General features: G+C 35.3%; 1 protein-coding gene across 2 annotated transcripts in view; it reads left to right on the top strand.

Annotated features, from left to right (window-relative positions):
* The window catches only part of ASB3 (ankyrin repeat and SOCS box containing 3), a 106,284-nt gene that overhangs the window by 21,383 nt on the left and 67,656 nt on the right, over window positions 1-17,245 (top strand). For both annotated transcript variants that reach the window (XM_043988006.1, XM_043988008.1), the window contains one exon: window positions 15,849-16,058. In XM_043988006.1, coding sequence (XP_043843941.1) covers window positions 15,849-16,058 — 210 coding nt within the window. The remainder of the gene's footprint in view (window positions 1-15,848; window positions 16,059-17,245) is intronic.

Below are 17,245 nucleotides of genomic sequence, written 5' to 3' on the forward strand. Positions count from 1 at the left end.
CTGACTTCTAGATGAAAGTGGTCAAACTTTGCTACTAGTTTGTACTAGTACTTTGAGTCCTCAAACATTCTCATAGAACTTTGTATATATTTTTCCCCCATGCATTTATTTAATTTTTTCTCAATTACATATAATTTTTGTTTTTGTTTTTGTTTTTTGCAGGGCAGTGGGGATTAAGTGACTTGCCCAGGGTCACACAGCTAGTAAGTGTCAAGTGTCTGAGGCTGGATTTGAACTCAGGTCCTCCTGAATCCAGGGCCAGTGCTTTATCCATTGCGCCACCTAGCTGCCCCAATTACATATAATTTTTTAAAAAACGTTTGTTTTTAAAAAATATTCGAAATTCTCTTTGCCTTTCTTCCCTACCTCCTCTTTGAGAAGGCAAGCAATTTGATATAGATTATACATGTACAGTCATGCAAAACATTTCCATATTAGCCATGTTGTAAAAGGAAATGCAGACCATTTTCAAACAATATTACTGTTACTGTGCACAATGTTTTTCTAGTTCTGTTCATTTCACAGTTCATAAGTCTTCCCAGGTTTTTCTGAAAGCATCCTACTCCTCATATGGCACAATAGTATTCCATTTACATTGATATGCAATAACTTGTTCAGCTATTCCCCAATTGATAGATATCCCCTCAATTTCCTAGTTTTTGCCACAACAAAAAGAATTGCTATAAATGTTTTTGTACATATAGTTCCTTTTCTTTTGATCAATTTGAGATACTGATCTAGTAGGGATATTGCTGAATTAAAAGGTATGCACGGTTTTATAGCCTTTTGGGCATAGTTCCAAATTGTTCTCTAGAATGATTGGATCAATTCACAACAGTGCATTAGTGTCCCAATTTTCCCACATCCCCTCCAACATTTGTCATTTTCCTTTTCTGTCATATTAGCCAGTTTGATAGGTGTAAGGTGATTCCTCGGAGTTTTTTTGTTAAAGTTGCAAAGAAAAAAAAAATAATAAGGTCTCTAACCATTGAACTACACTGCCCTAAGAACAGCTTTCATTTAACTTGGGTAAATGGGCCATACCCTGTCAGCTCTGCTGAAGATCTGCTGCTGCAAAAGCCTTGACCAAAAGCTGCTGTGGGGGAAAAAAAAAGTGGCTAACTGGTTATCTGATAAGTTTCTAAGGTATGGGCTTTCATCTCATTTTAAACATAGCTGGGAAACTCCTCTCCTTATATCAAATGTACCATGTGAATTTATGGATAATAGGTTTTTTCTTTTAAACTGCTTAAAGTATTAGGCATTAGTTAAAATGTTCAATTTACTGTCTCATAAGGGCATAATGATAGATTTTCAGTGTAAAGTATGGAGTAAAACACATTCCACTGAATTGGGAACACCTGATTGGTAATTGATTGGTTTTGTTTCAAGTTTTAAAAATTCTTAATATTGTTTTAAGGTATTATGTTTCTAAATTTTCTTATAATGTATAAATTGGTGAACAATTGTGGAAAAACAATTTCTTTTATATCTGAATGACAAATTTTTTATAAAAGGATTTTTGGGGGGGGTTAAAATGGGAAATCTGAGCTTCTCTGATTGTTGGAATTTACCAGTTACATTACTCCTGAGGCAGTAAATAGCAAGTGGTGGGCTGCACATCCCACCTAGCTGACTTTGAACCTGACTCAATGCACATGGCTGTCTGCAGAAGTTCTGCCTGGAGTGCACATGAAGCTTCCAGAGAGCTTGGTCTCTTTTCTTCTATGGTAAATTCCTACAATTGTATAATTTGATCAGTTTGAACACAATGTTGGATTTCAGGTTGGTACTGCAAATGAGTTACTACAGTGAGATGCACATAGAGAAGTTCTAGTAGAAGAATCTGGCTTTGTTATTTGTCTGCTATTAGTTCTTCATTTTAAGACTGAATCAGGGGCAGCTAGGTGGCGCAGTGGATAGAGCACCGGCCCTGGAGTCAGGAGTACCTGAGTTCAAATTCGGCCTCAGACATTTGATACTAGCTGTGTGACCCTGGGCAAGTCACCCCAATTGCCTCACCAAAAACAAAAAACAAACCAAAAAAAACCCACACAAAGAAAGACTGAATCATAAGTACCTTAAGTACAATTTATTTGACATGCACTCTTGTCATCTTAAGTCCTTTTTGATTTTTGCACTGGCCTTTTTATACAATTTTTTTTTACAATTTTTAAACAATTGTTTAAAAAAGTCTATTCCATCCAGGCTCAAGGTTTCAACCAGCAGCTACATTCATGGCAGCTACAGCTGGTGCCTATACATCTCCCACCCTCTGGACTCTCCAAACCAGGCCTTCCCCACTTCCCCCTTTACCCCTCCCCCAACTTCTTTTCATACAGACATCTTTGTGGAACTTCTCAGTCTCCATAGATATAGTCAACTATACTATCTAGTGAGTAATTTAGAAGGTAGAAGGAATTAAGCCTACAATAAACTGGCCTAATTTTTCTGAAGATTTCTGAGGGTTAAGAATACTAGGCAGAGGGGTAAATTAAGGGAGAACACTGTGTCTATAAATCACATTTCTACTAAATGAAAGCTGATGTTAAATTGTGTGTGATATCATACTTTGTAAAAAGACAACAAAAGAACTCCAAACAGTATCCATTCAATTCAATACATATGTTATATATCAACCAGAAAGTGAGGTTTTAGTGATAAAATTATGAAAAATAACAGTCCCTGCCTGCCCTTAAGGAACTTACAAATTAATAAGAAGGTAGTATAAATACACAAACAATATGATAAAGAAGTAGATCTAGTCAAGAAAATCAAGGGCAATGAAAGAAAAGTATGAAGATGGCCTAGTTGTAACAGATCTCAAATTGTATTACAAAGTGGTAATCATCAAAACTATCTGGTACTGGCTAAGAAATAGTGATGGATCAGTGGAATAGATTAGGTACATAATACACACCATACTAAATGACCACGGTAATCTAGCATTTGACAAACCCAAAGATTCAAGCTTTTGGAACAAGAATTCACTATTTGATAAAAACTGCTTGGGAAACTGCAAAATAGTATGGCAGAACCTAGGTATAGAACAACATCTCACATTATATATGTGAAGAGATCAAAATGGGTTCATAATTTAGACATAAAGGGTGATAACAGAAGCAAATTAGGGAAGCATGGAAAATTTTACTTATCAGATCTATGCATAAGGGAAGAATTTATGACCAAACAAGAAATAAGAGAGCATTATGAGATACAAAATGGATAATATTGGTTACATTAAATTAAAAAGGGTTTGCAAAAACAAAATCATTGCAGCCAAGAATAGAAGGAAAGCAGAAAACTGGGGGGGAGGGGGATATTTTATAGCAAGTTTCTCTCATAAAGGCCTCATTTCTCAAATGTACTGAGAACTGAGTCATTTATAAGAATATGTCATTCCCTAATTGATAAATGGTCAAATGATATGAAAAGGCAATTTTCAGACTAAGAAATCAAAGGTTATCTAAAGTCATGAAAAAATGCTTTAAATCACTACTGATTAGAGAAATGTAAATTAAAATGTTATGGGGGAAATTGGTGGGAGTTTGGGGTAGCAGTTCTTAGGAATTCCTCTTTAAAGAAATATAATTTCCCTATAGTGAGTTAGCCTGCTCATTTCCCTCTGCTATGCTTGCATAAGGCAATTTTCTTTCCAAGGACAAAATTCATATTCCCTTTAACCTGGCTGCTTTGAGGCAGTTTTCTTACCTCATTTTGCCTTCAGTTTTCTCATCTATAAAATGAGAAAGTTGGACTAGATCTAGGTCCATTCCAGTCTTATTTCTATGTTCCTATTTCATCCCAAATGTTTTCATGTGTCTTGATTTTGTTTCCTAAGCTATTTTATTATGATATTGCTTTGTTCAAAATAATCCCAATCTTTATTTCAGCAAACATGTTATGATTTGTTAACTTGTGTGTCTAGCTAGGGAAGTTTTTAGTTTGTTTTTTATTGTTGCTTTGGCCACTTGACTGTGAGTTAATATTGTACAAAATCACTTATGCCTTACAATTTGTTGGTTACATTTCCTCTCACATTTTCACAATTGTCATTTTACTTTTGGTTTTAAGTGATTTTAAAAAGGATTGCTTGACCTTTCTCTTCCAATTGCCTTCCTCAAAAATCTTTATAAATTTTGAGCCAGTTATGTGTATTGTTTTCAAGGTGTCTTTCTTTTTCTTGATCTACTTGTTTACCTACTGTATAGCTGATATCATCTTTTCCTGACATAACTGGAAAAGCTCTTTTAACTTGACATTTCCTCCATCTTTTACAGACAAAGAACCCATACCTTAAGAGTGGTGGTGTGGAAAAGAAAGAACTATTTTGAAGGAGAATATTAACTCATTGTGTAAACCCTGTATTCTTTATTTAAAATGTATATATTTTATTCATTTCCTTAAATATTTCCCAAATAATTTTTAAAATTATTTGAAATTTCTTTTTTTTTTTAATTGAGTTCCAAATTCTCTCCAAAACAAAACACGAAAAAAGAAAATGAGAAAAGTATGCTTTAATCGGCACTTAGAATTTATCAGTTTTCTTTCTCTGGAGATGGATAGCATTTTTTCCTCATGGGTCCTTTGGAATTATCCTGGATCATTGTCTTTCTCAGTTACTCCTTCCTTTTTTACTTCACCTGAAGCATAATAGATTCTGCCCCTTATTTTGACACTCTGTGTGTCTCTCTGTTTCAAGTGTATCTCATGTAAACAATATATTGTTGGATTTTAGTTTCTAATCTATTCTGCTACCCACATCCATTTTATGGGTGAATTTATCCCATTCACATTCACAGTTATGTTTCATAACTGTGTATTTCCCTCCATCCTATTTTCTTCTGTTTTCCTTCTTTCTCCTTTTTTATTCTGTCCCTCCTCAAAGGTCAGTTTTGTTTCTGACCACTGCCTTTCTTTATCTGTCCTCTCTTTTATATCCCTTTCCTGTTCCCCTTTACCTTATCCCTTTTCCTTCCTACTTTTCTGTTGAGTATAATAGATTTCTATACACAAATGAATGTGTACATGTATGCTTTCCTCTTTTCGAACCAATTCTGATCAGAGTGAGGTTCAAGTGTTGCCCATCCCTATCCATTATAAAAACTCTTCCTTGTGTACCTCTTTTATGTAAGATAATTTTTCCTATTCTTTCTCTCTCTTCCCTCTTCTTCCGGTGCATCTCTTTGTTGCCTATTCATTTTTTTTGACGTCATCCCAACATAATCGAGTTATACCCATGTCTTCTGGATATGTAGGTTCTTTCTAACTGCTTTTATGATTATAACATACTTAGGAGTTACATATATCATCTTCCCATATAGGAACATAAATGGTTTAATTTTATTGAGTCCCTTATTATTTCTAAAGCAGGCCTTACGGCCATCACTGAGGGGAGCAATCCCTTGGAAAAGGTGCCAATCTTCCTCATTTCTTATTTTTTTTTTCTTTTAGTGAGGCAATTGGGGTTAAGTGACTTGCTCAGGGTCACACATCTAGTAAGTGTTAAGTGTCTGAGGCGGATTTGAACTCAGGTACTCCTGACTCCAGGGCCGGTGCTCTATCCACTGCGCCATCTAGCTGCCCTAAACCTGATTTTTTTTGATAGATTGCATTTCAGTTTTCTGAGCAGTTTTGGTCAAGGAGGGAATTCTTATCCTCAGTTTGTAGTTTGTGTTTTGGGCTTTAATCAAAGACTTGGATTTTATGTTCAATTGCTTCTGATTCTTGCTTATATGTCTGGTCTATTGATCAGTTTATTTATTTATTTTTTTGTATTTGTTCCTTTATTATTTTTTTAATTAATAAAGTATTTTTTCCCCGTTACTTGTAAAGATAGTTCTTGACTTTTGTTTATACAAGCTTTCCAATTTCAGATTTTTCTCCCTCCCTCCCCTCCCTTCCCCCTTCCCTAGATAGCAGGTAATCTGATATAGGTTTGTGTATATATATATATATATATATATATATATATATATATATATATATACATACACATACACATACACATACACATACACACACACATAATAACATTAAACATATTTCTGCATTAGTCATGTTATAAGAGAAAAATCACAGCAATGATGAAAAACCTCAAAATAGAAAAACAACAGCACCAAAACCAAAAGAATGGTTCATTCAGCATCTATACTCCACAGTTCTTTTTTTTTTTTTTTCCTGGATTTGGAGATCCTCTTCTATCATGAGTTCCCTGGAACTCTTCTGTACCATTGCATCGGTGAGAAGAATATAGGCCATCACAGTAGATCAACACTCAATGTTGATGATACTGTGTACTGTGTTCTTCTGGTTCTGCTCATCTCACTCATCATCAGCCCATGCAAGACCCTCCAGGTTTCTCTGAACTTCTGCTCATCGTTTCTTACAGCACAATAGTATTGCATTGTATTCATATACCACAACTTGTCCAGCTATTCCCCAATTGATGGGCATCCCCTCAACTTCCAATTCCTTGCCACCATATAAAGAGCAGCTATAAATATTTTTGTACACGTGGGTCCCTTTCCCTTTTCTATGATCTCTTTGGGCAAAAGACCCAAAAGTGGTATTGCTGGGTCAAAGGGTATGCACAGCTTTATAGCCCTTTGGTCATAATTCCAAATTGCTCTCCAGAATGGTTGGATCAGTTCACAGCTCCACCAACAATGAATTAGTGTTCCAATTTTTCTACAGCTTCTCCAACATTTATTATTTTCCTTTTTTGTCATTTTAGCCAATCTGATAGGTGTCAGGTGGTACCTCAGAGTTGTTTTAATTTGCATCTCTCTAATCATTAGAGATACAGAGCATTTTTTCATATGGGAATAGATAGCTTTGGTTTCTTCATCAGAAAACTGCCTGTTCATATCCTTTGACCAATTCTCAATTGGGGAATGACTTGGATTCTTATAAATTTGATTTAGTTCTCCATATATTTTAGATATGAGGCCTTTATCAGAAGTACTGGCCATAAAAATTGTTTCCCAGCTTTCTGCCTCTCTTCTAATTTTGGATGCATTGCTTCTGTTTCTACCAAAATTTTTTAATTTAATGTAATCAAAATCATCTATTTTGCATTTTGTAATATTCTCTATCTCTTGTTTGGTCATAAACTGTTTTCCTTTCCAAAGATCTGATTGGTGGACTATCCTTTCTCTCCTAATTTACCCATAGTATCACCTCTTATGTCTAAATCATGTATCTATTTTGACCTTATTTTAGTATAAGGTATAAGATGTTGGTCTATGCCTAATTTCTGCCATACTATCTTCTAGTTTTCCCAGCAGTTTTTGTCAAATACTGAGTTCCTATGCCAGAAGCTGGAGTCTTTGGGTTTATCAAACACTACATTACTAGTGTCATTTACTACTGTGTTTCCTGTGCCTAGCCTATTTCATTGATCTACCACTCTATTTCTTAGCCAGTACCAGATAGTTTTGATGACTGCCGCTTTATGGTAAAGCTTCAGGTTTGGTAACACTAACCCACCTTCCTGTGAATTTTTTTTCATTATTTCCCTGGATATTCTTGATTTTTTGTTTTTCCAGATGAATTTTGTTATTATTTTTTCTAGCTCTATAAAATAATTTTTAGGTAGTCTGATTGGTATGGGATCAGTTTATTTTTAACTAATATTTAATAATTTTGATTATTACTACCTCAAAATATAGTTTGAAGTCTGGAAATGGTAGCCTCCCCATTTCTACTTTTTTTCCTAATCTTCTTTGATAATGTTAACCTCTGGTTTTACAAGTGAACTTGTTATTTTTGTCTTATTCTATAAAATAATCCCTTGGTCATTTTTTGTGTGTGACACTAGATTTGTAAAATAATTTAGGTAGTATCATCTTCATTATAATAGTGTGGCCCCAATCATGATCAAAGAATAATATTTATTTATTTAAATATGCCTTCATTTTTCTTAGAGTTCTTCCAGTGGTAGGTATGTAAGACTTGAGTATAACTTGGTTAGTTAATTCTCAGATTCTTTGTGCATTTTGTAGTTATTTTGAATGGTATTTCTTTTTTTACTTTTGTTTTATGTTAGTAATGTAAGAAAATCTCATGATTTTTGTAAATTCATTCATAATGTGCTAGGTTATTGAAGTTATTAATTTTGGTTATTTTAAAATTGAATCTCTAGATTGCTCTAAACTAAAATGTCATCTGCAGATATATTTGTTTTCTCATTGCCTATGCTTATTTCTTTAGTATCGTTTTCTTGTCTTAGTGTTATAGCCAGCATTTCTAGAATTGTGTTAAATAATAGCGTCAACAATTTAAATTCTTTCTTTTCTTCTTATTGTGCTAGAAAGGCTTCTGTTATTTCTCTATTAGATACTTTATGCCATATTATGAAAATAAATATTCTTTTTTATTGTTTTTATTAACATAGATGAATGCTGTATTTTGTTGCTTTACAGTTTTCAAAACATTTTTGCTTATGCCTTCTGATTCTTACAACAACCCATTGAAGTATGTAGACTAAGTTATACTATTATTTATTGATGAGAAAGTTAAGACTCAGATTTTTGACTATTTGCACAGCTGACGAGGGTCAGAGCCATGATATAACTCAGACAGGCTGATTGCTGATTTATAATCCTTCCTGCTACTACACCAGGCTACCTTGAGTATCACTGTCAGTTTTGTGTGAATTTAGAGGAAAAGCTTATTTGTATCATGAGACTCTTTACAGAAAATTTAAGTTTGGTGTAATATTTTCACTGTATTCTGTTGGGTCTAACATGTTTAATCAAAGGGACTATTCACTTAATGTACCATTTGAATGCTGACCCATTTCTTGAAAAGACTAGAGGCCACGGGGCAGAGAAATTATGATTAATTACTACATTTAATAAATGCTGTCTTTATTCAAACTCAGTCCTATTCAACATCAGATTTTTGTAGATGAGTATCATTTACATAAGCTATGTTGGCATAATAGGAATTGAGCCTGGAATTAACAGTTTACCCATCTGATTTACAGGCAAAAAGTAGAGCTCTCCATTTATAAGAACAGGATTGAAAATGCTAGGGAGATAGTGATAAAGGCTATTCCCAGAGAAGAAGAAAACAATAGTTTCTTCACTGTTTTTAATGGCTAAGTATTAAATTGGGTGAGAAGGACACATACTGTATATATCAGCCAAATAGTCCTAATTTCTGTTCCCAGTACTGGATATTCCGTCTCCTGTTTTCACGCTTCTGTCTAGGCCATACCTATGCCTGGAATTCTCTCTTGTCTAACCTTTGCCTCTTGGACTTCTAAGCTTTGTAGATGTCTCAGCTAAGCTTCCATCTCCTTCAAAAAGACCTTTCCTGATTCCCTGAGTTTCAACCCCCTTCTGATGTTGCTTTGGGTTTACTTTAGATAGAAAATCTTCAAAAATTTTCATAACAAATTTGTCTCGGGTATTAAAGGAGAGATAGTTGTGAGTGTTCTGAGGGATTGTTCTACTAAGTTTTCTGGACAGGGAAGGAAATATGCCAAAGGCATGGAAAACAGTTTGGACAATATTAATTCTAAGAAAAAGCAGCCATAAGAACATCAACTATTAACTTATGCCTACTTCCCCATTTATATAAATTTTTTATGTAGATCACATATATTCATGGATCAAGGACTTCCCCATGAGGGTATCAGAAGAGAAAAAATTTTGTAAGTGATATTCCACAGTGGATCACATCTTTACCATGCAGATGACTGAAGGGTGTACAGGTTATAAGATCCCACTGTACTTTCTGTTGATTATTTAAAAATTTGATTTACTAGTGCAGAATGCCACCTTTAAGGCTTTCTTCCAAAAAGACTATCTTCCATTTATACTTTAAAAACATTTAAGATTCCTTGAAAGATACAACAGTAGAAAATATTTTGCTTAGTAAAGTATAAATACTATACAACGTGTAAAATGTGGAGGTGCATACTTACCACATGTTTTTTCTGTTTTGCTAGAAATCTAGTGTAGAATTTATGTCATACATGCTGATGACTTCCAGATGATACTCTCTGCAGATGACTAGTACTGGTTGCATTACACCATTGCAGATTCTCCTGGAAGAAATCAATAACCTTTCAAGAGTGTGATTTGACCTTCCACAAAGGAAAGATTGAGTAGATGAAGAATGTCTGTTGCTTGGATTATAAAATGCATTTGGATGGACAACTAAATTATGTAGCTTGTCTCCTTGTGTGTGTGTGTCTGTGTGTACACACTTTCAGGGTGGGCCAAAAGTCACAATGTTTTAATAATTTTTTGAAAATTGTTTTTCTTTCATTTTTTTGCCATTTATGAAAGTTGATTTTTCACACTTAATGTAAATTCCTTTTCTATATATACTGTAAATAATGCTATGGTATTATAAATTAAAAACAAAAATAAAGGAGTTATTACATATTGAAATCCCTTCTTGAATTTATACACACACACATACATATACATGTATATATACACATATGTATTTATATACCTGGAACAGACTATACAAATAGATAGTGAGTCGGGTCCAGAATTAGAGAGGAAGAGAGCTGTCTTAATTACCTTTAGGAAATTGCAAAGCTCTTATATTTTTTCTAGGAAAACAAAAGACCACATTTTTAACACCCACATTTTGCTAGTATCATTTAACTAGAAGACATGGAAAATAGTAATCTTCAAAGAATTGAAAATGAGAATCTTACAGAAGGCAATGGAGAAGTACGATGTAGGTATAAGCAGGCTGCAACATATAACAAATGAAGAACTTAGAACAGTAGTAGTAAAGGGAAATGTGTAAGGGAAAATTCTAGTGCTTTTACTCTATAGCTTTTTTGTAAATAGCTGTTTGCCTTTTATCTCCTCCAATAGACTAAATTCCTCGAGAGTAGGAACTGTCTCTTACTTTTTTTTTTGTATCCCTAGCACCTAGTACAGTACCTGGCACATGGTAGTAGGTACTTAATAAATGTTTATTTACTGACTGAAAAAGAAGATGGCTTGATCATCTGTTAATGGCAAGGGATAACCTGTTGGTGGACAGCCCAAGTGCTCTACTGATATCCTTTTGATGTCAGGGGAAATTGATAAAGCTTCTACTGCATTGGATGTATCACTTGGGGAGAACTTAAGAGAAAACCAGGACAAATGCTGCGTAGGAAGGACAGGGATATTTGGATTGTGATCTCCATCATTGAGGATTGATGAGATTGTAGAGCCATGTTAAATATTTATTCTCTCAGTGTGTAAGTACATATATTATTTACTTACCTACTTGTCTGTTGTTTTCCCCCACGAGGGAAAGAATTATTTGGATTTTTTTTTTCTTTGTAACCCCAGTGCCATAGTAAATTCTTCTGTCTTTTTTGCTTTTTTTCCTCCCAGGGCAGTGAGGGTTAAGTGACTTGCCCAGTGTCACACAGCTAGGAAGTGTCAAGTGTCTGAGGCTGAATTTGAACTCAGGTCCTCCTGAATCCAGGGCTGGTGCTTTATCCACTGCGCCACCTAGCTGCCCTGTAAATTCTTATTAAATTGAAAGGTTTTATAGGGGGTTTGTGTTGGTTTGAAGTGGGCACACACAATAATTAAATCACTTATCCACCAAAGTACAGTATTTTAAAATAAGTGTCTTAGGAGATGGAGACATCATGGCAGAGTGGTAGGAAGCAGTACAGTGAGCTTCCTCTTCAAAAATTCCTCTAAACATTGAGAAAATGCATTGACTGAATCCTGGTGAGGAAATCTGAAAAAGGTTACAGTAAAACCTTTGCCCAGCTCAGCACAGGGAGACATAAAGGGAATTTTGGGGATACTGGGGACAGGTCAAGCTAGTGCCTAGGGAGAGGCTGTGCACGTGGGCAAGAGTAACTCTGAAACCTATAATGGAACTTCACTAAACCAAGGCACTTGAGTGGGGACAAATAGAAACTGGCAGCTATGTTGCCCATTTTCTAGTTCTGGGTTGTAGATTCATGATGAATTGAAAAGGGGACCTGTGCAGGGGAGTGGTGTTTCTGAACAAGAAGGCTTTGTGCTGTATATGGAAAAAGGAAGAAGTTTAGAAGCCAGTAGCAGCAGTGGCATGGCTCAGACCCCAGGTCGAAGCAATTTTACTTGCAGCATCTAGCCCAGCCTGCAGAAGAATAACCAAGGCAGGAATCTCTGACCAAGTGGGAGCCTACAATTATGCCACACTTACCAACAGAGTTTTCTGGCTGGCTGATAGGGGCATGCATTTTACTTTTGCTCAGACCCAGACCCAGACCCAGAACGGGAACTTGCAGATTTTAGAACTGAGGAGGTCAGGCGGTGGGGGTCAGTGTACAAATTAGACTTTGCTGTGGATCTAAACACTTTGGGAGCATTGAAATCTTGCAGGTCTCCAGTCTGTCTCTGAGATCCTGGAAAAACACAACACTCAATACTCCAAAGAAAGCATCAAGAGGACCAACCCAATCCTTCCCATCAGAAGTGTGGCAGAATCCAGCCTTAACATCAAATCTGAAATGAGGAAGTAAACTGGAAGAATAGGGAAACAAAAAAAGATAACCGCACCGTAATAACTTATTATGGTGGCAGTGATGTGCAAAACATAAACACCAAAGAGAATGACTCAAAAATCTCTTCAAGCAATGCCTCAAAAAGAACAAAGCTCAGGCACAAATTCAACTAGAATTCCTGGAATAAATGAAGCAAAAATGAAAAAAAAATTAAAAGCACTTTTTGAAGTGTAGTGAAATTGCTTGAAAAAATTGGAAAAGAAATGAGAACTACGGAACAAAGAATTGGCAATGGAATTAACAGCTTGGCACCAGACATACAAAACCACCTTGCCCAAGCAACAAACTCCTTGAAAATCTGAATTAACTAAATAGAAGCCAATGACTCCACGAGGCTATATGAAATAATAAAACAAAGTCAAAAGGCTGAAAAAAATGTAAGATAATGTAAGTTATTTCATAGCCAAAACAACTGACCTGGAAGACAGATACAGGAGAAAAAAATTATAGAATCATTGGACTATCTGAATGCCATGACAAAAAAAAAAAGAAAAAGAAAGAAAGAAAGAAAAAGCTTAGACATCATGTTTCAAAAACATCTTAAAAGAAAAATGACCAGATCTTTTAGAACCAGAGGGCAAAATCTAAATAGAATCTATTAGTTACCTCCTGAAAGAAACTCCCAGATAAAAACTGTCAGGAACATTATAGACATGATCACAAACTTCCAGGTCAAAAAAAAAAAAAAATCCTGCAAGCAGCCAGAAATAAAAATTCAAGTAGCAGAGAGCCACAGTGAGGATCACACATGATTTAATATCTACTACTATAAATGACTAGAGAACTTGGAATATAATATCACAGAAGGCAGAGTATATGCTTTTATGGTCAAGAATAACTTATTTAGCAAAATTGAGTATATTGCCATAGAAGTAAAACAGACTTTTAATGAAATAGAGGATTCCCAAACTTTCCTAATGAAAAGATGACCAAAGCTGTGGAGAAATTTTGAAGTTCCTCATAGGGTGAGGAAAATGGAAATGATGAGTGATCACAAAGGGACTAAAAAAGGATAAATTACTTACATTCATATATGGGGAGATGATACCTGTATCCCCTCTGAAACTTTATCATTGGGGTACATAGAGTAAGTACAATTAGACAAAGCTTGGGAGTGGTTCTGTTTTTCTTCACGATCTTAAGAATGGAAAGAGAGGGAAAGAGGAATATACTGAAGGGGAGGGAAAGGAAGTTAGGGAAAATTTGTCTCATAATGAGAGTACACAAGTAGATACAAACAAGGAGGAGGGGCAGTGATTGACACTTGAAACTTACTTTCATCTGAACTGATCAAAGGAAGGAAGGATACCCATACACAGCTGGGTACAGAAATACGTTTCACTCAACAGGGATATAGGAGGGAAAGGGGAAAAAAGAGAAAAGGAGGGGAGAATTAGAGGGAAGGTAGATTAAGGGAAAGATTAGTCCTAAGCAACAAAAATGCTAAGGATATACAAGAATATTTTTAGCACTTTTTGAGGCAGGAAAGGATGTAAATCTGAGGGCATAACTACAAATTGGGGAATGGGTGAACAAATTTGCTATGTAAGAGGACTAGTGATGAAATTTTTTTTTAGAGATGGCCAATGCGGAAATTTATTTTGTAGTCATGTTTGTAATGAGTTTTATTTTTCTTGTGTTCTTGGCAGAGGTTTGGTTTTAGGTGGGAGGGCAAAGAAGGATGGATCTTTACTAAAACAAAATATTTTTTTAAAGTGTCTTAATACAATTCTTTTTTTTTTTTTTTTGTGAGGCAATTGGGGTTAAGTGACTTGCCCAGGGTCACATGGCTAGTAAGTGTTAAGTGTCTGAGGCCGGATTTGAACTCAGGTACTCCTGACTCCAGGGCTGGTGCTCTATCCACTGTGCCACCTAGCTGCCCCAATACAATTCTAATAAACCTTTTATCTTGAAGGGGAGATTTTTTAGAACTGCCTTCAACAAACAGAAGCAATGCATCCAAAATTAGAAGGGATGCAGAAAGCTGGGAAACAATTTTTATGGCTAGTACTTCTGATAAAGGCCTCATTTCTAAAAGATATAGTGAACTAAATCAAATTTATATGAATCCAAGTCATTCTCCAATTGAGAAATGGTCAAAGGATACGAACAGGCAATTTTCTGATGAAATCAAAGCTATCTATTGCCATATGAAAAAATGCTCTAAATCACTATTTGTTAGAGAGATGCAAATTAAAACAACTCTGAGGTACCACCTGATAGCTATCAGATTAGCTAATATGACAAAAAAGGAAAATAATAAATGTTGGAGAAGCTGTGGGAAAATTGTTGGTGGAGCTGTGAACTGATCCAGCCATTCTGGAGAGCAATTTGGAATTATTTATCGCCCAAAGGGCGATAAAGCTGTGCATACCCTTTGACCCAGCAATACCACTTTTGGGTCTTTTGCCCAAAGAGATCATAGAAAAGGGAAAGGGACCCACATGTACAAAAATATTTATAGCTGCTCTTTTTGTGGTGGCAAGGAATTGGAAATTGAGGGGCTGCCCATCAATTGGGTAATGACTGAGCAAGTTGTGGTATATGAATGTAATGGAATTCTATTGTGCTGTAAGAAATGGTGAGCAGGCTGGTTTCAGAGAAACCTGGAAGGACTTGCATGAACTGATGATGAGTGAGATGAGCAGAACCAGGAAAACATTGTACACGGTATCATCAGCATTGTGTGTTGATCAACTGTGATAGACTTGATTTCTCAGCAATGCAATAGTACAGGATAATTCCAGGGGACTCATGATGGAGGAGGCTCTCCAAATCCAGAAAAAAACAACTGTGGAATATGGATGCAGATTGAACCATACTATTTCTTTTGTTTTTGGTACTGTTTTTCTTTTTTGAAGTTTTTCCTTTTTGTTCTGATTCTTCTCTTATAACATGACTAATGCAGAAATATGTTTAATGTTATTATATATATAAAACCTATATCAGATTACCTTCTGTCTAGGGGTGGGGGTAGGGAGGGGAAGGAGGGAGAAAAATTTGAAATTCGAAGTCTTATATAAACAAATGTTAAACTCTCTCTACATGTAATTGGAAAATACTTTTAGTTTAAAACAAACAAACAAAAAAGAACTGCCTTCAGCTTGGGCTATAGTCACAAGCTCTAATCTAACTTTAAGTTATTTTCCACCTCTCCTTTTCTCTTGCTTATAATGTGTGAAATGCTGGGATGGTCCATTGAGCAAAATTCATTTCTAAGTATATTGTTTGTTGCCCATAATGAAATAGACTTGTAGCACATTTGCGTTCACTTGTGAATTCTTCCTTTCCCTTTTTTATCTTCTAGATAAGTCTGAAGGAATGGACTTTACAGAGGCTTACTCAGATACATGTTCTGCTGTTGGCCTTGCTGCCAGAGAAGGAAATGTAAAAGCTCTAAGGAAACTTCTCAAGAAAGGATGTAGTGTTGATGTTGCTGACAACAGAGGATGGATGCCAATTCATGAAGCAGCTTATCACAATTCTGTAGAATGTTTACGGCTGTTAATTCGTTCAGGTAAAGTCTAGTTGAGATATGGATAATTGGACTCACTAAGTTGTTGCCTGATTTTACAGTTCACTGTCACATATTATCAGGAGTGTTTTCTTTTTCTTCTGTACAAAAAATCACTGAAGAGTCATTTGAAGGTTGGTCAGATCCTCTGATCTTAATGCAGCAAGTAATATTGTGCTGGGGAGGGGCAGCTAGGTGTCGAAGTGGATAAAGCACTGGCCCTGCATTCAGGAGTACCTGAGTTCAAATCCGGCCTCAGACGCTTGACACTTAGGCAAGTCACTTAACCCCCATTGCCCCACAAAACAAAACAATAAATAAAAATAAAATTAAAAAAAATATATTGTGCTGGGGAAAGAGATTCATGAAGTGAATTATTCTTTATGCACAGATATACCTAACTTATTTTTATTGTCTTAACCAAGAGAGTCAGATATTTTATTTTATGTTTTAAATAGCCACTGGTTTTACTTATCTTCATCTTTCCCAAACAGAAATGCCAGTGTCCTATTTGAAATAGGAGGTGTGATTGTGTTTGATATATACTATAAGTTTTATCACTTTTCATTTTTTCCTATTCTGGGTAATCTGGTAAATTGTTTTGACTTTATTGTATTACTAAATATTCTTTTATTTGGCTCACAAGCTAATAAAATAGACAAATATCCATTCACAATATCTATAGAAAGACTAGGTGAGTAAGTTAGAAGACAGTAACTTGGCAATGTGGCAGCCAATCATAGCTAAGTTCCTGCCAGTTCTATGGAATTCCTTTGTTTCACCTTCCTGTCTTAGGAAGTTGAAATTCAACAATATAACTTTTTGCTTCCATGGAGAGGGAAATATTTTCTGATAGTACACAATATGGTCTGTCTAATTGTTCCAGTTAAGATACATTTTCTTTTCCTCAAACTAAGAATTATCCATTCAAAACAAAACATTTCTGTATATATAGCAGAACATGAAAAGGATTCCATATGAAACTATGAATTTTTTTTGTAGTGTATGGTTCTAAAAAAAGGATATAATAAATTCTAAATATTACTTTCAAACTTAGCTGCTTTTCTGCTTCTGTCTGAACTTCCTTCTGTTCTCTTATGTGCATTTAAAATTTTTGATGGCCCTTTTTTGGGGGGGCGGGGGATGCCTATTACTAATTGTCTCTCCTCACCCCTGTGGTCACATAAAAA

The sequence above is a fragment of the Dromiciops gliroides genome, chromosome 2, assembly GCF_019393635.1.
Source record: "Dromiciops gliroides isolate mDroGli1 chromosome 2, mDroGli1.pri, whole genome shotgun sequence".
NCBI classification, from domain to species: Eukaryota; Metazoa; Chordata; class Mammalia; order Microbiotheria; family Microbiotheriidae; genus Dromiciops; species Dromiciops gliroides.